This window comes from Dermacentor variabilis, chromosome 9, assembly GCF_050947875.1.
Source record: "Dermacentor variabilis isolate Ectoservices chromosome 9, ASM5094787v1, whole genome shotgun sequence".
NCBI classification, from domain to species: domain Eukaryota; kingdom Metazoa; phylum Arthropoda; class Arachnida; order Ixodida; family Ixodidae; genus Dermacentor; species Dermacentor variabilis.
In genome coordinates this window covers 9,127,094-9,147,280 of record NC_134576.1, presented here as the reverse complement: position 1 = coordinate 9,147,280, position 20,187 = coordinate 9,127,094, and the positions used below count along the sequence as shown (strand labels likewise).

The window sequence follows — 20,187 nt, the reverse complement described above, 5'->3', positions numbered from 1 at the left end:
AAAAGGGGGGACAGGACAGAGCGCTGTACTTCAACTTACAAGCTTTATTCAGAAAAACATGCAAAGAGGCCTCCGTATGCTGAAATAAATGTGCAGACAGACATATAAACGAATGTGCCACGTAGTAAACAACCAAATGCGCAACAAAGCTGGTAAGAGCCCATGGCAAGCATTACGAAGCATATACCAGGTTCTTCTTGAGGTACAACAGCTCTTTATCAGTGAGTGCCACTGATGGTGCGCTTACGCATTCATCAGCAGCTATTGAAGTGCAAAATGCCTAGAATATTTCCTTGTCTAACTGCCTGGTGAACCATGTGAGCACTTGCATGTTATGAAAACGCAGGGAGCATTTACGAGTACATCATCGGCAGTGGTCAGCCAAATGGCCAGCGCATGCTAGAGTGTTCACAGCGTTACGCCGTAGCCTATGCTGGTCATTCAGGCACCTGCTTGTTTGTCTGATATAGCACTTTCCGCAGGGAGTGGAATCCTGTATACAACCCCCACATTGCAGTTAACAAAGTGGGCGACATGCCCTTTAGTGCATGCACCATGACTCCTGGTGTTTGCCAACCTGCAGATTCTTGCGAGCTTTAGCGGTGCTGAAAACACAACACCTACACCATAACGTAGCAACTAAAGTGGTAGCAGCAAAAACCCACGCTTTGTCTTCATTGTCTTTGGTTTGCCTGACTTAGTCTTCTTCATCGCAACAATATTTTCTGTTTTCTGTTGTCTGAAATTTTGGCAGAAAAATTTGAAGAAAAATGCACGTGTGACAGCTTTTGAACCGAAATAAAACAATCGCTCTCAATCTTGCTAAAATAGATCTCTGGTTAGCTCTTTTGTCAGCAGGATACAAACTACCAGGCCCCATGTTTTGTGCTCAATTTTCTATTAAACGGTGGCGTGAAGGCATAGGATTCTGTGGTAGAGTGAGGTTACTAGTAAACAGTGAGGCTACTTAACCACCAACACTGAATCAAGAATAATGCCTGAGACAAGCTGTGTGCAACGGCTGTATGGATGTCCCTTGTGATGATTTGATCTGTAATGACAGCGGCATGCATATCTTATGTTCTCGCAGGTGAAAGAGTGCGAGGCACTAGTGTCGCGGCTAAGCAGCCAGCACCAGTTGGTTGCTGTGGACGCTGAGGGTGTCAACCTTGGTCCCCAAGGTCCGCTCACTCTGGTGCAGCTGGCTACCCCTGCGGGTGAGGTGTTCCTCTTTGATGTACAGTCGACACCCCAGCTCTTTGCTGAAGGACATTTGCGAGATATCCTGGAGGCCGAGCACATCACAAAGGTGATTATTGATGCCACTGCAGGGAAAGGGCATTCCAAAGCAATCTTTTTCTCTACTTGCTAAAGTGCCAAAGCAACGAAAACTTACTCCATAGAACTCATGTGTAATCAGAATGCTATTTAGCCAGCATGAGCACACTTGTCAGTGGGGATTGCCTTTGCAAAGATTCTCAACTCTTTAGCTATTCAAGACGTCATATAATGTCACAAGTATTTGCATGCCTTTGCTAACCACTTTTGCTATTTCTTTTTAATGGCTTTGCCAGTGAGGCCTTTGTGCAAAATCTTTGGCCAGGTTGTAGTCACATATACGACATAACCTTATTGATCTTTGTATGCATGACTCTACAGAAACATAACCATTGCACTTATTACGCTAGACCTTGGCAATCAATCCACTGTATCTTGCAGTCAAAAGCATTTTCGTGCAAAGGAAAGGAGGGCAAAATTTGAGGAGGAGGAGGGACTGCGCACTGCAAGTCCACCACTGACGAAGTCAAAACAAAAAATATGAATAAAATAAAAGGCACGGCTGGCAGTGTGCAGATGCTCACGTGCTTGTTACCACAGAAACAGCACAAGTGAAACCACGTGACTTTGCTCCACCAGCAAAGAGATGCGGATAAGCCCCAGACTTCCTCACCTGCCCTTGCTCGCGGGCTTGGGCTGCAAGATATAGAAATATTGCTACCTTTAGTTTTACTCAAGGGCCTTATTCGCACAGAGCAAGCGTGTGACGCTCCCAGTGACCCTCTCGCCGATTTCCTCCACGCAGTGCACAATGTGTGCTTGTTATCAGCGGTAAGCGGTGGCGCCGCCATGGCGCTGTGGCCGCGTTGACCACGGCATTGTGGAAGTAGTGCACAGTGGAAGAGATAACTGTTACTCTGTGCTGCCTTCTTTGTGCCCAGTGTGCCCAAAGTCACTCAACCCAAGTCTCTGTTGTCTCCCTCTCGCAGCTTGCGCATAAGAGCCAATTGCGACCGAGAAATTCGATCCCGATCTAGCTCAATCGTGGTCGAAAACGTGCCACATGACACCCATATTAGACTTTCTCAGAGCTATCCAAAGCAAAAGTTCTAATACAAAGACTAATGCTTATGAGATTATTCACACTAATACAGTCTTTTAGGTGTAGTAATGTATTAGTATAATAGATCTATTGTTGTATTGTTCTATTAGTCTGATATGTCTGTTGGTGTATGTCTAATAGGTCTATTAGTAATTAGAATGTAAAATAATAGCAATTAGAATAAGGCTATTAGAATAGGTCTTTTGGTGTGAAAGAAAATGTTGCAATGCACCAGATACGTACAAAATGAAAAACGGGTATAACTGCTAAAATTGCTAGAAGCATTTATCAGCACAGCATGTATTCTTACACATTCCTCTTTAAAGAGCTTTTAGTCTGCTTCAACCAGAGGACGTCCTTTTGAGGAAGTCGTTAAAAGAAATCTGGGTAGAAAAATACACACATATAGAAACATCTAAAAGCAGGGCTGCTAGTTCTGCCAGTAAAAGTTTGAGCTGGCAATATTTGCTTCCAAGTTGGAATAATGTGGCTCCGAAATACCAAACTAATTTTAGAATAGAGTGTGATATGCTTGTCACAATCCACCCGGGTTCGTAGAGAAGGGAGGGCTCGAGGCGCCCTCCGTTAAATGGACGCTCTGCAGCGTGGTGGTGATGAACGATGACTGACCACCGAGCAGCTGCGCTCATCGGTGTTTATTGTGGTGTGGTGACCAATGTTGGCTACCGAACCTGGCAGGCCACCAAGCATGGCGGGCCAATGAAGTTTATGCTCGAGGGGGCGTCACATGCTTGTTACACCTCCTTACCCCCAGTTTGTTTGTCGACAACAAACATCCAAGTTCAAAGTGCGAGGCTCTGCCTCCGCCCTAGGTGGGTCGACGGTGCCTGCTACCCAGGTGAGTAACGATCTGGTGGCCTCCGCCGTCGAGTACTCCGCCTGGGCACCGGTGTTGACGGGCCGGGTGTGGCAACGCCGGGTGCTGCCTGAGACAGCCTCACTCCATCCAGAGGGTCCGCAGTGGTCGGCCTTGTGAGTAGTGCCGGACTTGACACCGGCCCAATGGGCGCCACACCACTGGCAATGCTTGCCACCTCCGAGGTGGGTGGTGCTCCACTGGAAGCAACTGGTGCTGCCGCTAGTCCTCCTGCGGGCTGGAACTCGGAAGTGGCAGTCGAGGGTGCTGGCCAGGTCCCGAGGCGAGGCCTAACATTGTCGGCATGTCTGTGCCACATGGCCCCATCTGGCTTGTGGATGAGCAGCGATGAGGCACTGGCAGGAGACACCACCTGTCCGGCAGACCAGGGTGGACCAGGACTGAAGTTCCTGGTGAAAACTGGAGCTCCCGACTCCGGCTAAGGCCTGGGACGGCACCCTTGGTCACCAGCCAGCTTCTGCTTCAGCTGCTTCAGGAGCACTGTGGATCAGAGGTCCGGATGCAAGATGTCGAAGGGTGTCCTGGCCATCCGACCCAGTAGGAGCTCACACGGGGCGTTCCTGGCCATCCTTGTCGCGGTGCGCCAGGACAGCTCCCACGCCGTACAGCGCCACATCTACGGTCAGACGACAGGCTTGGCAGGATCGAAGTGTACCAGCACTGGAGCCTTGGTGGTTAGCTCCTTGCTGCACTGGAAGGCCCGGTCTTGTTCCTTCTTCCAGACCCATTGCTGACAATCTCGAAGCAGAAGATGGAGCAGCTGCAGATGCTCCAACAGGTTCTGCAGGAAACTCCTGTAGAAGTTGACGAGGCGAAGGTAGCTCTGAAGCTCCTTCTTGTTCTGGTGCTTAGGCACCTTGAGCACAGCATCAACTTTGCGGGTAGCCGGGGCTAGGCCTGCCTGGGAATTGACATGTCCCAAGTACTCAACACTGGGGGCAAGGGAAACACACTTTTCCAGCTTGAGCTTGAGGCTGGCGTCCTGCAGCCATGCTAGGGCATCTTGCAGGTTCTGCAGGTGGTCCCTGTCACAGCCAGTAACCAGGATGTCATCCAAATACACTGCCATGTGCCTCATGCCCCTGAAGAGGTTGTCCATCTCCCTCTGAAATATAGCCGGGACTAAGGCCACGCCAAACAGTAAGTGTGTGTACTGGGAGAGCCTCAAAGTTGTCAATTTTGTGACATCTTCCAGGAGGCATCCTGGAGCATCAGCTGCTGGTAAGCATCTCTGAGGTCGAGCTTGGTAAACTTCTGTCCACCAGACAACGCTGACCAGAGATCTTCAATCCGGGGCAACAGGTACTTCTCGACAGTAGCGGCAGGGTTGATGGTAACCTTGAAATCCCTGCAGATCCTCACACTGCCGTCTTGCTTGAGGACTGGTACGATGGGAGCGGCCCATTCAGACATCTTGACGGGCACCAGGCTGCCCTCTCACTGTAACCGTTGCAGCTCCTGGGTGACCCCGTCCTTCAGGGCAAATGGCAGTGGGCGAGGCTTGAAAAAATGTGGCCGGGCTCCCTCAGGTACATAGGTGCCAGCCGTCGTGCCGGTGAATGTGCCTACCCCTGGCTGCAACAGTGACTTGAACTCGGTCAGGAGGCTGGGGACATCTTTCACCACATGCAGGCTGGCTTCCTGGTACTCTGGCAGACGAACGCCCAGTGCATGAATGCACTGGGCGTGAATGCACTGGGAAAGTTTTGCCCAGCAGCGTCGGCGATAACCCCTTGGTTAAGTAAAGGGAAGGGTTGCCTCCCTTTCGCCAAAGTGAACGCTGACCTGTGCCTGACCCTGGACCTGGAAGAGCTGGCCAGAGTAGCTGTGCAGCATCATGCCCGAAGGCTCGACGGACACACCGGGGAAAGTACGCTTGAACCGTTTCCCGGCCATGACAGACACGCTGGCCCCTGTGTCCAGCTCCATGGAAATGGGGTGCCTGCAGGTTTCAATGGTCAGCATGTACGGTGGCACAGACGACGGTACAAGGCCTGTGTGCCAAACGTCAAAAATCGGCGGGTCCTCGGCCACGATGTAGAGCCTGGCCGCAGAAGAACTTGAGCCTGCTGCCGCACCCCCCCGCATTCGCGGCGGGGGCGTGCGGCAGCCCAGTGTGACTGACTGGTGTGACTGGCTCACCGTTTCCGTGCGGCAGCCCGGTGTGACTGACCGGTGTGACTGGCTCACCACTTCCGCCGACGGTTAGCCAGTCACACGGGCAATCTCGCTGGCGTTCTTGGCGGCAGCTTCTATTGCCAGCGCTGCCTTCACGGCGTCATCCAGCGAGGGGTCGGGAAGCTCAAGGAGTCGCGTCTGAATGGCAGGGTTGTTGATGCTGCAGACGAAACGGTCCTGGAGCACCGAGCCCAGCTGGTCCCCGAAAACACAGGCACTCGCTAACCCTCGTAGCGCAGCAATGAACTGCCTGAGGGTCTCTCCTTCCCGGCGGCTCCGGTTGTTGAAGCGGAAACGCTCCGTTAGTGTGGACGGTGCTGGGTTGAAATGCGAGCGCAGTATGGCGAGCAGCTCACCCAGCGTCTTAACATGCGGCGTGGCTGGCTTGAGAAAGTCGAGCAAAAGGCTGAAGACGTGGGTCCCGCAGCTGGCCAGGAAAATCTCCCGCTGTTTGGCCTAGGGTGTGTTGTTTGCCCAGAAGAACACATGGACTTGTTCCTCATAAATTGGCCGGGCAGACCCATCTCTTTCGAACAACTCGAGCCTTCTGTACAGCGGCATGGCGGCAGCAACGGGGGGCGGTGTTTCGCTGCTCACGGCAGCGTGGGATGATCCATGGGTACTCGTCGCCTGTGTCACGATCCACCCACGTTCGTGAACAAGGGAGGGCTCAAGGCACCCTCCATTAGACGGACGCTCCTCAGCATGGTGGTGACGAACGATGACTGACTGCCGAGCAGCTCTGCTCGTCGGTGTTTATTGCGGTGACCAATGTTGCCTACCGAGCCTGGCAGGCCACCAAGCCTGGCGGGCCAATGAAGATTATGCCCAAGGGGGCATCACATGCTTGTTACAATGCTAGCTCAATATGTTGATCATAATGAAAAATGGTGAAAAGGTAGACAGAACCTGGGGCACTAAGCCGGCCAAGTAAAATTTTTTTTGGTCGGCGTAGTGCCTTGGGTTTTGTCTACCTTTTCCCCATGTTTCATCCCAACCAAACGGGTTTCCATCAAACACTGAACTTCATAATGAAAAGTGATGCCACCTGACATGACAGAACAATTACGAGCGCTAATCAGAAAGTCTTTGCCCCTGTTTTTTATTAGCCAAAGTAAGGTTTATATTGTCACGTGGCGGTGACGTTGAAGAATACAGTAGCAATACTGTGAAAGACAAAACTAACTTTTATTGGGTGAACCTGTGCCCACAAAAATAGGCTACACTTATAGCACAACGATAGCGGCGAACGCGGTCGGCGATCGTCGAAAATCTGATCGGCGGGTCAAGCGCGTCGGCTTTTATACAGTGGTCGTCGAATGTTCCAGACTAATGCCGTCCACAAAGTTCTACACCATTCGCGTCAGGCGATGAAATCAGATAACACAACGTTCGGCGACAACAGACAGTGGATAGAAGCATCGATAACTTTCCAGAAACTTCGGATACAAGCAGGCGCGTCCTGTTTGCGATAACATTTGTTAGGCGGCGAAATGTGGTCGCCCAATAAAGATAAGTACACATGTCAATACCCCCCTCTTAAAAAGCATCGACCCGATGCTCAAACGAAAGTAATAAAGAAAAGCAGTCTTAGCAACGAAAACAACAAAATAAGAAGTTCGTTAGCGTCCGTAAAAGGGTTTAAGACGCACCACATGGACCACTTCAGATCGTGCGCGGCGCCGCTGTGAATGCGAAATGCCGTCTGGCACGACCTCATAGTGCAGTGCGCCAATACGTCGGATAATCTTGTACGGTCCGAAATAGCGACGCAAAAGCTTCTCGCTCAGTCATCGTCGGCGTATCGGGGTCCATACCCAAACACGGTCACCGCGCTGGTACTCGACGAAGCATCGTCGGAGGTTGTAGCGTCGGCTGTCGGTCCTCTGTTGGTTCTTGATCCGCAGGCGGGTGAGCTGTCGGGCTTCTTTGCCGCGCTGGAGATATGTAGCGACGTCAAGATTCTCCTCGTCAGAGACGTGCGGCAGCTAGGCGTCTAGCGTCATCGTCGGGTTCCTGCCGTATACTAGCTTGAACGGCAGAATCTGTGTTGTTTCTTGCACCGCTGTGTTGTAAGCGAATGTTACGTACGGCAGGACTGCATCCCATGTCTTGTGCTCGACGTCGATGTACATTGCTAGCATGTCGGCGAGGGTCTTGTTCAGGCGCTCCGTGAGACCATTCGTCTGTGGATGGTAGGCTGTTGTCCTCCTGTGACTTGTCTGGCTGTATTGCAGAATAGCTAGCGTGAGCTCTGCTGTAAAAGCCGTTCCTCTGTCAGTGATGAAGACTTCTGGAGCACCATGTCGCAGCAGGATGTTCTCTACTAAAAATTTCGCCACTTCAGCTGCGCTGCCTTTCGGTAGAGCTTTAGTTTTGGCGAAGCGGGTGAGATAGTCCGTCGCCACGACGATCCACTTATTCCCGGATGTTGACATCGGAAACGGCCCCAACAAATCCATCCCAATCTGCTGGAATGGTCGGCGAGGAGATTCGATCGGCTGTAGTAATCCTGCTGGCCTTGTCGGTGGCGTCTTGCGTCGTTGACAGTCTCGGCATGTCTTGACGTGACGGGCGATGTCGGCGGTCAGACGTGGCCAGTAATACCTTTCCTGTATTCTCGACAGCGTCCGGGAGAACCCCAGGTGCCCTGCGGTTGGATCGTCGTGTAGGGCGTGCAGTATTTCTGGATGCAGCGCTGAGGGTACAACAAGAAGGTAGCTGGCGCGGACTGGTGAGAAGTTCTTCTTCACGAGCAGGTTGTTTTGTAGCGTGAACGAAGAAAACCCGCGCCTAAATGCCCTAGGGACAACGTCGGTGTTCCCTTCCAAATACTCGACAAGGCCTTTTAGCTCCGGGTCTGCTCGTTGCTGTTTAGTGAAGTCTTCCGCGCTTATTATCCCAAGGAAGGCGTCGTCGTCCTCGGCGTCTTGCGGCGGGGGATCGATGGGGGTGCGTGATAAGCAGTCGGCGTTGGAGAGTTTTCTTCCGGACTTGTATATTACCGTGACGTCATATTCTTGTAGTCTGAGGCTCCACCGCGCCTGCCGTCGTGAAGGGTCCTTTAAGTTAGCTAGCCAACACAACGCGTGGTGGTCGCTGACGACTTTGGACGGCCTGCCATAGAGGTAAGGGCGGAATTTAGCTGTAGCCCAAATGATGGCGAGGCATTCCTTTTCAGTCGTAGAATAATTGCTTTCCGCTTTCGACAGCGACCGGCTAGCATACGATATCACCCGTTCAAGTCCTTCTTTCCTCTGAACTAGGACGGCACCGAGGCCTAGGCTACTGGTGTCAGTGTGGATTTTGGTATCGGCGTCCTCGTCGAAGTGCGCAAGTACGGGCGATGACTGCATGCGTCGTTTGAGTTCTTGAAATGCGTCGGCCTGCGGCGTTTCCCACTTGAACTCGACGTCACATTTAGTTAGCTGTGTCAGTGGCTCAGCAATGCGTGAAAAGTCCTTGACAAATCGCCTGTAGTAGGCACACATGCCATGAAATCTACGCACTGCCTTCTTGTCGATGGGCTGCGGGAACTTTGCGATGGCAGCTGTCTTCTGAGGTTCGGGGCGGACTCCAGACTTGTTGGTGACATGGCCTAGGAACAGAAGCTCATCGTAAGCGAAGCGACACTTTTCTGGCTTCAGAGTGAGCCCTGATGACTTGATGGCCTCTAGTACTGTTGCAAGCTGCCTAAGGTGATCGTCGAAATTTTGGGCGAAGACATCGATGTCATCCAAGTAAATGAGACAGGTCTGCCACTTCAATCCTGCTAAAACCGTGTCCATCATGTGCTGGAACGTTGCAGGCGCCGAGCACAGTCTAAATGGCATAACCTTGAACTCATAGAGGCCGTCTGGGGTGATGAAGGCGGTCTTTTCGCGATCTCTTTCGTCGACTTCTATTTGCCAATAGCCAGACTTGAGGTTAATCGACGAGAAATATTTAGCGTTGCAGAGCTGATGCAATGTGTCGTCTATCCGTGGGAGGGGGTATACGTCCTTCTTCGTGATCTTGTTCAGACGACGATAATCGACGCAGAAACGTAGGGTTCCATCCTTTTTTCTTTGCCAGGACAACAGGGGATGCCCACGGGCTTTTCGACGGCTGGATGATGTCGTCGCGCAGCATTTCATCGACTTGTTCTCTTATAGCTTCACGTTCTCGCGGCGAAACTCGGTAAGGGCTCTAGTGGAGTGGTCAAGTGCACTCCTCGGTGATTTGCAATGCTTTGCAACTGGTGTTTGTCAAATCCTCGATGACGTCGAAAAGCAGCCTTTGTATCGTCGGAGCAGACTTCTGAGCTGCTGTTGCTTAATCACGAGGAGACTTGGATTAATGTCGTAGTCTGGTTCAGGAACCATGGTTGTCGGGGTAGATGCGGTGGAATCTGAGAGGACAAACGCATTACTGGTTTCCAGAATTTCCTCGAGGTATGCGATCATCATGCCCTTGTTGATGTGCTTGAACTCCTGGCTGAAGTTTGTCAGCAACACTTCAGTTTTCCCTCCATCCAGTCGAGCGATCCCTCTTGCGACGCAAATTTCACGGTCTAGCAGTAGATGTTGGTCGCCTTCGATGACGCCTTCTACGTCAGCGGGTGTTTCGGTGCTGACCGAAATAACAATGCTGGAGCGAGGCGGGATGCTCACTTGATCTTCGAGCACACTCAAGGCGTGGTTACTACGAGGGCTCTCCGGCGGTATCGCTTTATCTTCCGATAGCGTTATTGACTTCGACTTCAGGTCGATGATTGCACCGTGTTAGTTTTTATAAGGCGAACCTGTGCCCACAAAAACAGGCTACACTTATAGCACAACGATAGCGGCGAACACGGTCGGTGATCGTCGAAAATCTGATCGGTGGGTCAAGCGCGTCGGCTTTTATACAGTGGTCGTCGAATGTTCCAGACTAATCGTTGGGACCCGCGTGCTGTCCACAAAGTTCTACACCATTCGCGTCAGGCGATGAAATCAGATAACACAACGTTCGGCAACAACAGACAGCGGATGGAAGCATCGATAACTTTCCAGAAACTTAGAATACATGCAGGCGCGTCCTGTGTGCGATAACATTTGTTAGGCGGCGAAACGTGGTTGCCCGATAAAGATAAGTACACGTGTCAATATAGGTAATTATGAATACAGTAAAACCTTGCTCATATGTTTTGCAAAAAACTGGCAGAAAAAAATACTAACAGGGAAAACGTACAATTCAAAGTAACTAAAAGAATTCACAGACTCAACTATTGTTGACATCTACCTAATACGAAGTGTCACATGGATTGTTGCGGCATGAGACACCGATGCGCATCGAGCTGGTGGTGTACTGGCAGCCCAAGACGAATTTTGTTGTTTTCCTCTTACCTGGTGTTTTAAATCTTTCGTTACTGTGAGAAAGTGGTCATTTTTATAGGTCTCGGAGAAAAATTCTTAACCGCTATAAATAATATTCCAGCACACATTGCAGCATAGCATATTGTACATAATGAGATGCTCTTTCTAAAACCATATGTTGTCGAACAAAAAACTTTATTAGGTAAAACAAAAGTTCTAGAAAGCGCCATTTTGCTGCCAGTTCATAAAAACAACAATAAAAGAAAACATGATATCTACAAAAAATTAATTTCAAAAGAAATTAAGAATATACATTTCAAAAATAAATGCTCACTACACCACTGTTCTTCGGATACAAAAAAAAAACTGAGACCAATTCATCGCTCATGCCATGCAGGGAAGCAGTTCCTGGATTTTGTGAAGTATAGGTGCACTCCGCACTTTTCCCACAAAACGTCTGGTTTTTGTTCAACTTTGCGGTCCTCTTTACACATTTTGCAGTTCCGCCTTTTCGGCATCTTCTGAGGATGGTCCGATAAGATGTTCAAGGAGCGTACTTCACCAATTTGTCTAGAGTCATGCACCTATTCCAGGACCTATTGCTCTCAGCGTAGCTGGGCAACTACAAGATTATGCATCCAAGCATATCTGTTTGCATTTTTGCAGATTGTCTTTATCACTTCTGCAGAGAAGAAGAGTAGAAAGAAATTCCACGCCATTGTACGCTGTCTTGCGCTGATTCGTAGTACTGGGCCAAGATGTGCCATGGGTGGCCTTCATGGCAAGAATGAAAGTTTCTCGGTTGCCGATGGCAGCACATCATTACCTCATGAAGTATGCACACTGAAGATAATGAGTAGAGCTCTCAGGTCGCCCCAAAAAGATCCGCTGATAAACGCGCACAATAAAAGAGACGGCTCAAGGCTGTAAAGGAAACATGCTGGTGAACAGCTGCAAATGTCCCATGCTGACTCAAAACATTGTTGCTGTCATAGCTTTAATGTGCTTTGCTGTCATCTTCAGAATCATAACTCGAGTCCTCATTACTAAATTGAAGTGCGGACGCAGCGTAGTTTCGAGCATGCTTTTCTCGCGATGCAGCCGTGCATGACAACGCCATGGAGGCAACTTTCGATAACTGCGCAGTCACACGGGCAGCACCCCTTGCCAGGATTTTACGAGAGAAGCGAAACCTAAACTTTTGGAAACTGGTTGAAAATGCCAGGTCTACATGTTAGACATGCGGCGGACCTTCAGAAATACACTTTGGCAGAATAAAATGACTCGGACTCCAAACCAAGGCTCATTAGTGAACAGCTGGCATTATTTTCGGTTAATTATCACAGCTCAGCACTCTCAGACGGCAAAGCCGGTGATATAATTTAATTCTTGACTTGTTGGGAGTAATTTGACTACAAAATTTTTATGCTAGGGCAGCATAACCTTGAGCGGCATGCTTTTTTTCTCGAGCGCGGCAGAAGGTGACAGCCACGCCTCTTTTCACTACAACATATGCACATTAGTTCACAAAAATGTCCGTCGGAAATCACAATGTCGCCGGAGCAGGAAAATTTAATCTGATTCTGAAAGTTCAGTGCCTGTACTAACTATTATATTGCCTTAAGTGGATAAGAAACGGCTCCAATGTGTCGCAATCAGCGATCCAAAGCATCGATCACCGCTAATCGATTTGAATAGACGTAACGAAAGAGTTCAGAGGATGACGGGAAACAGAACCAAAATTGATTGAGCTGTTGGGCAACGCCAGATGCCCCCGAAACGAAATGTGATGCCCGCGTTGCGCTGCCTGCAGCAGGGAACGGCAGCATGCGGAATGGCAGTAGAGAACAGTGGCACGCACTTGACCTTCCGACGCTGTTTGAAGATCAAGCAATATTTTTTAAATTTATTTATTTACATACTCTCAAGGCCCAAGGGCATTACAGAGAGGAGTGGTGAGTGCATATGTAGTTGTTGGCAATGTTCTTGAAATTAGTGGTGTCACAGATAGCAGCGATGGAGGCGGGAAGGAGGTTCCAGTGACTGATGTGAGGTGAAATGTAGGATGGGGGAAGGAACAGCTCATCTTTAGAAAAGGGATTAGGGTAGTAAATCTTGTGAAAGAGGCATAAGTGCATAAACTTATGATTTACTGGAAGGTCTGGTAAACCGAGTGTCAGTTTCACTGATGATACGCTTGCATGATGTGCATAATTTGATAAAATGAAATGAGTGGCCGTATTCTGAAGTGATTCAAGAATATTTGTTAGATTAACTTGACCAGGGTCCCAAATAGAGGAGGCATATTCGAGCTTAGGGTGTACCAATGACTTATAAAGTTGTGACTTAACGTGAACAGTCGCACTGGAAAAATTGCGACGTATGAAACCGAGCATGTGGTTAGTGTTATTAAATATGTATTGGGGATGTACATTCCACGAGAGATTACTAGTCATACCAAGTCATACCAAGTCATACCAAGATATTTGTAAGGTGCTACAGAGGCTAATGGTGTGTTATTGTGGGATAGTTGAGAGACAACAGGGCAAGTGGACGTCCATGAGACACGCATACTTTTACATTTATTAATATTCAGTCATTAAAGAATCGGAGCAGCAAAAAGATATGGCGGTAAGGTTGGATTGCAGGGCAGCATGGTCAGAGGCGTTAGTGATGACGGGGTAAACTGTGCAGTAATCGGCAAAAAGTTTTATAGAAGTAACGAACTTGGAGAGGTCATTAATAAAAATTAGAAAGAGTAGTTGACCCAAAACAGACTTCTGAGGTACCCAAAAGCGATGGAAGAGTCATGTCCATTAGAAGATACATATTGGAAGTGGTTAGAAAGAAAGCATTCAATCCGGCACAAGATATTAGTATCAATATTAAGTTTACGCAACTTAAGGAAAAGCAATTTGTGAGACACAGAGCCAAAAGCTGTTGCGAAATCCAAGAATATACAATCAATTGTTAGTCCTTTGTCTGCAACACTAAATAAATCGTAATAAATTCTGCCGGAGAGCTCTCGTAGTCACCACGCCTTGAGTGTGCTCGAAGATCAAGTGAGCATCTCACCTCGCTCCAGTATTGTTATTTCTATCGGCACCGAAACACCCGCAAACATGAAGGCATCATAGAAGGTGATCAACGTCCACTGCTCGATTGTGGAATTTGTGTCGCAAGAAGGATCGCTTGACTGCATGGAGGAAAAGCGAAAGTGATGCTGACAAGCTACAGCCAGGAGTTCAAACATGTCAACAAGGGCACAACAATTGCATACGTTGAGTAAATTGTAGAAACCAGCAATATGTTTGTCCTCTTAGATTCTACAGCATCTACTCTCATGACCATAATTCTCGAACCAGATTTCGACATAAATCCAAGTCTCCCCGTGAATGAGCAGCAACAGCTCAGAAGTCTTCTGACGGTACAAAGACTGCTTTTTGACGTCATCGAGGCTTCAACAAACACTAGTTGCAAAGCATTGCATAATAACTGAAAAGTGCGCTCGACCCCTCCGCCAGAGCCCTTACTGAGTTTCAATGTGAGAATGTGTAACTATAAGGCAACAAGTTGACAAAATGCCGTGTGATGACATCATCAAGCTGTCGAAAAGACTGTGGGCATCTGCTGTAGTCTTGGTGAAGAAAAAGGATGGAGCCTTACGTTTCTGCATCAATTATCGTTGACTGTTCAAGATTACGAAGAAGGGTGTATACCCCCTCCCACAGATGGATGATGCATTGGATCGGCGTTGCAATGCTAAATACTTCTTTTCCATGGATCTCAGGTCTGGTTACTGGCAAATAGAAGTCAACGAGAGAGATCGCGAAAAGACCGCCTTCATCACACCAGATGGCCTCTATAAGTTCAAGGTCATGCCATTTGGACTGTCTTTGGCGCCTGCCACGTTCCAGCATGTGATATACACTAGCAAGATTGAAGTGGCAGACCTGTCTTGTTTACTTGGTTGACGTTGTCATCTTTGCTGGAAATTTTGATGATCACCTTAGGCGGCTTGCAACAGTACTAAAGTGACGGCCTCATCAGGGCTAACTTCGAAGCCGGAAAAGTGCCACTTGGCTTACGATGAACTTCTGTTCCTTGGCCACGTCATCAGTAAATATGGCATCCGCCTTGACCCCCAGAAGACAGCTATCATCACAAAGTTCCAGCAGCCCATTGACAAGAAGGCAGCGCATGGATTTTTTGGCTTGTGTGCCTACTACAGGCTCTTTGTGAAGGACTTCTCAAGCATTGCTGAGCCACTGTCACATCTTAACTAAATGTGATGTTGAGTTCAAGTGGGAAATGCCACAGGCTGACGCATTTCAGGAACTCAACTGATGCTCACAGTCGCCACCGGTACTTGAGCACATCAACGAGGATGCCGATGCAGAAATCCACACTGACACCAGTATTCTAGGCCTCGGTGCTGTCCATGTCCATCGGAAAGACGGACTCGAATGGGTGATAGCTTATGCTAGCCGGTAGCTGTCAAAAGTGGAAGGTAATTTTTCTATGACCGAAGAAGAAAGCCTTGCCATCATTTGCACTACAGTGAAATTCTGCCCTCACCTATATAGCAGGCCATTCAAAGTCATCAGCGACCATCACGCATTGTCTTGGTTAGCGAATATAAAGGACCCTTCGGGACGCCTGGTATGGTAAAGACTGCAAGAATATGACACCACTGTAATCTATAAGTCCGGACGAAAACACTGACGCCAACTGCTTATCAGGCACCCCCGTGACCCGCTGCCACAAGACGACGAAGATGACGTTGCCTTCCTCACAATAATAAGTGCGGAAGACTTCACGGAACAGCAATGAGCAGACCCAGAGCTAGAAGGCCTCATGGAGTATTTGTTAGGGAAAACCGACGTTGTCCCTAGGGCATTTAAGCAAGGATTGTCTTCGTTTTCACTTGAAAACAACCTACTCATAAAGAAGAACTCGTCTGTCTGCGCCAACTACCTCCTTGTTGTTCCCTCAGCACTGCGTCCAGAAGTGTTGCATGCCCTACATGACAATGCAACCACTGGGCACCGCGGATTCTCCTGGAGGCTATCGAGGATACAGGAAAGGTATTACTGGTCGCACATGACCACCAACGTCGCTGTTACGTGAAGCTTGTCGGGCTCGGTGACTGTGCCACATTGTAGTTGTCTAATCCACTCGTCCTTTCCATGTAGGTGTTCTCGCCCTTGATCACTGCGCCATGCTCCCTCCAGTCTTTTTCGCTTCCTGGGTAACCGCGGTAGAGCGAGCGCCCTTGCTCGGTGCAGTTGATGGAGGGACATTCTGCGCAGCAACCATTTCGTTCTACCGACTCAAGCCAACTTGACCCTCAATCCCAACTGGAAGGCCCAATCATCAGCTACTGCACTCAACGTGCCAACTATAAATGAGCAGCAACCGTCTTCAGCAGTCTGTGGACTCTGTGGCTCTACCACATTGTAGTTGTGTAATCCACTCGTTATCGTTACACAGGTTGGTAACCATCACACTCTATTCTCAAATAAAACCAGTAACTACTTTTTGTACAGCTTCCGAGAGCCCAGTGTTGCCTTGATATCTGTATAGAGTGCTTTCTTGTTGTTGCCTCCTTATTACTGATGTGCGGTGTTGCGACTAGGGGTTTGAAGATGTGGAATATACTTTGCTCGTGGAGGAGTAAGTGAACGTGGGGCTGGGCCCGATATTCAGGACATTTTACAAACAAGTTTATATTTACGTATTTACAAAAGAATTCAAACTAATACAGAAAAAGTTCATGATGAAGTTGTAGCAGCCGATCACTCCCACTGTTTGTTGCTCTTTTTATGCCCTGCATGGTCATTGTTCAGTTACTTCCCCCAATCCGGCATCAGTAGACCGATGGCATCAGGTCCCACTAATCCAGAGGTCTGTCGCCCTTTCCCTCTGAAGAGAGCTTTGTCGGAAATGCACGCGCATCACTGGGCACAGACAGGGAAAGGGGGATCATACACTGACTCTGTTCCCAGCATGGACATGCCAATTTGGGTGGCTGACAGGTGATGGACTGTATCCTTGCACCATTTGCCCAATCCTCTCCTGACTGAAGTACTCCCACTTTGGCCATAAATCATTCGTTCTGAGAACCTCTTTGACGAGGCCATCGGCCCGTTCTCCATAAGTGCACTAGCCGTGACCGGAGGTTGTCGTGTGGTGAACGGCTGATCACAACAGGCTGTCCACCGCCAGGAAGAGGGCTGGCAAGGGGGCAGCTCATCGGTGCCTCTTGAAGAGACCTTGGCTGCTCAGCAGGCTCAGCTCCGGCTCAAAGTGCCGGGCACACCCGGAGGATGACGTCCAGGGGCAATAGCCATCTTGGAGGGAGGGCTGGCTGCAGGTCATAGGCTGGGAACTGGCATTTAGCGATCAAATCCACACAGCGCCAGAGCAGCGACAAGGCAAGCACATAAACCCCCTTCGTGATATGCCAGGTAATCATACCCTCTCCCATAACTAATTTCGAAGTTAGAACCAGCGAGTGCCAGAAAGGCTGCCATAGAGGAACGCCCCACAGACGACCCTAAACAATGTTGAAATGGTAACGTGACTAATGTTTTGATCAATTTGGTTTCGATCATGTGTCAAAGAAGGCTCAACTCGCGCAGCTCTGGGGCGATCAACAAACAAATGGAGATCGGAATGGAGAACAAATGGAAATGGATTAACCCTTTTTGGCATTGCGCGACGGCCTGTTCCTCTGTCTCACGCACGGTGACGTGGCGTCTTGTGCGAGTTTTCGATGTGCCGAATACGTCGCTCTTTTGACCCTGCGCCGTCTGAGCCCATTTTTCGCTGCCAGGTGGTCACCGAATGTGCAGCTAGAACCCCCGAGCATTGTGTTCCTGCCCTGCCTGGCCGCCATGGCATTCTCTCCATTTGGAGATTCTGGAACATCGCTCAAGTGCCGTGGCACGAGGAAGGTTTTCAGCACCTCCTTTACACTGTTAGGGCTACTGAAACAAGCCTCGTCCCCGTAAGGAATGCCTGACAGAATCGCCACTGTCTCTTCTTCGCTCGCTGGCTCGGTTTCAGCGTACAACTGCATTGCGCACTCACCGATGCGGGAGCCGTGAGCGATCTCCACTCCGTTCTGTTGTGTCGGGTCTTTTTCTCGGCTTGGCCGCCACTGTATCCTAGTCTAACCTAGATGATTCTGGAAAGTCGCCCATGTTCTCCAATACGAGGAAGGTCTCTAGCTCCTCATTAACCTTCTCATCACTAGTGGAACAAGCCTCGCATTTGCACGGGGCACTTCAGGAATCGCCTTTCTTTTTTTTAGACTGGCGACGGCCTCGTTTTTCTCACGCTCTGTTTCTGAGGGTTTCGCCACCTCGCACTTTTCGTGCTACTCCTTTAGTGGTGCAACCTCAGTCTCTTCCTAAGGACAAATTTTGCACTGATCTTGTATCTACCTAAATACCTAAATGGCGCAACTAGGCCTGTTTAGCCAGATTGTACTTCTTAAAGTCGACATCAGAATAGCGAGCTAAGCAACAGGACAAGTTACTGGCAAGTACCCCCAACAACCCAACAGACCAAAAGTTACACTCCAGCTGTACCTCCGCCTAAACCTTATAAAAAAAACGTTAAGAAAGCTTTCTATGTTCTTGCCGTACTCAAATACGTGCAGCATAGACTGTGCCCGCAGCACCCTGAGATGCTGGATTTCCCTGTCAATCTCGTCTATTTCCTTTTTGTGTTCTTTGTCCCACCTTGTGCATTCATCCTGCCCTTGCTTTCTCTGGTACCCTTCCCATTCATACTGTCGCTCATATTGTTCCCTTTCGCGTTCTTTGTCCTGCCTTATTTCAGATTCTTCCTCGCGTTTGCATTCCTTCTGGCCTTGAATATCCTCCCAAGCCTTCACAATCTCCTCTTCATCTCTGCTGCTTGCCTCTGTCGCATTGATGACCTCTGCCTTCTTTAGCTGCTTCCCACAATCAATCCTGAATTCTCCGCATATCGTGTTTAGGTTCGTTCCGTGCAACTTCCTCCAATCCATGGCTGCCTCTCTTTTGCCGACAAGTTTCTCAAGAAATTAAGTTTAGGAGCAAGGTATCTTTCAACAAGGCTTGCTACGTCCTTGTTACCAGGAAGAACCATGTTAAGCCTGGCAATTCTCAAGGAGAAAAAATCGTGCAATCACAATGCCGAAGTTGAAGAGCTGCGCAGACTATCCCACCGCCACCACCAATGTTTCGACTGAGGGTTTGAAGATGTGGAACTTACTTTGCTCATGGGGGAGTAAGTGAATGTGGGACTGGGCCCGATATCCAGGACGTTTTACAAACAAGTTTATATTTACATATTTACAAGAAAATTCAAATACAGAAAAAGTTCATGATGAAGTTGCAGCAGGCGAACACTCCCGTTGCTCTTTTTATTCCCTGCGTGTTCATTGTTCAGTCACTTCCCCCAATTTGGCATCATGAGATCGATGACATCAGGTCCCACTAATTCGGAGGTCTGTTGCCCTTTCCCTCTGAATGAAGCTTTGTCGGAAATGCATGCACATCACTGGGCACAGACAGGGGAAGGGGGATCGTACACCGACTCTGATTGTACACTGACTTCATTCCCGGCATGGACATGCCAATTTGGGCGGCTGACAGATGATGGACCGTATCCTTGTACTATCTGCCCAGACCTCTCCTGACCGAGGTACTCCCACGTTGGCCATAAGTCATCCGTTCTGAGAACCAGTTTGACGAGGCCATCGGCCCATTCCCCATAATCGTACTAGCCGTGACCAGAGGTTGTCATGGGGTGAATGGCCAATCACAACAGCTGTGACATTGAGAGCAATCCTGGCCCTGACGAGCTAGACATTATCCTTGACCAACTAAAGTCTGCTGGCCAGACTGAATTGGTAAATAAAGTGCAAGGGCTTAAGGGTCAACTGCTTTCAATGGACCAGAAAATGACAGATCTGACCACACATCACAACACTTGAAAGTCTTTCTACACTCCGCAGTGATCTAATCTAAAGATGATTCAAACCACTGCAACTGAAACAACTCATTTAGTTCGTGTGTTAGAGGCTTGTCTAGATGACGCGGAAAATCGATCCTGGTGAAACAAGTTACTTTTCTATGGTTTACCTGATACTAACACCTCCGAAACATATTCGCAATCAGAAGACTTAATCATTCTCCACATCTGTAACCACCTGACACCCAGTTGAGCCCTAACAATATTGAATGCGCACATCGCCTCGGAAGACACTCTAAGAACGGGCAACGCCCGATTATCATTAAGTTTACATCCTTCAAAACTAAAGAATTGTGAGGAACAAATTGGTGAGAGGTGTGGGATAGGCAAAAGAAACAACAACGAAGCTTCGCAGTGGTCAACAC

The 20,187-nt window shown here is 48.9% G+C and overlaps 1 protein-coding gene across 2 annotated transcripts in view; it reads left to right on the top strand.

The window, feature by feature from the left end:
* egl (Egl_like_exo domain-containing protein) overlaps nt 1–20,187 on the top strand; it is a 286,622-nt gene that overhangs the window by 193,685 nt on the left and 72,750 nt on the right. For both annotated transcript variants that reach the window (XM_075670761.1, XM_075670760.1), the window contains one exon: nt 1,091–1,309. In XM_075670761.1, the coding sequence (XP_075526876.1) occupies nt 1,091–1,309 (219 nt within the window). The remainder of the gene's footprint in view (nt 1–1,090; nt 1,310–20,187) is intronic.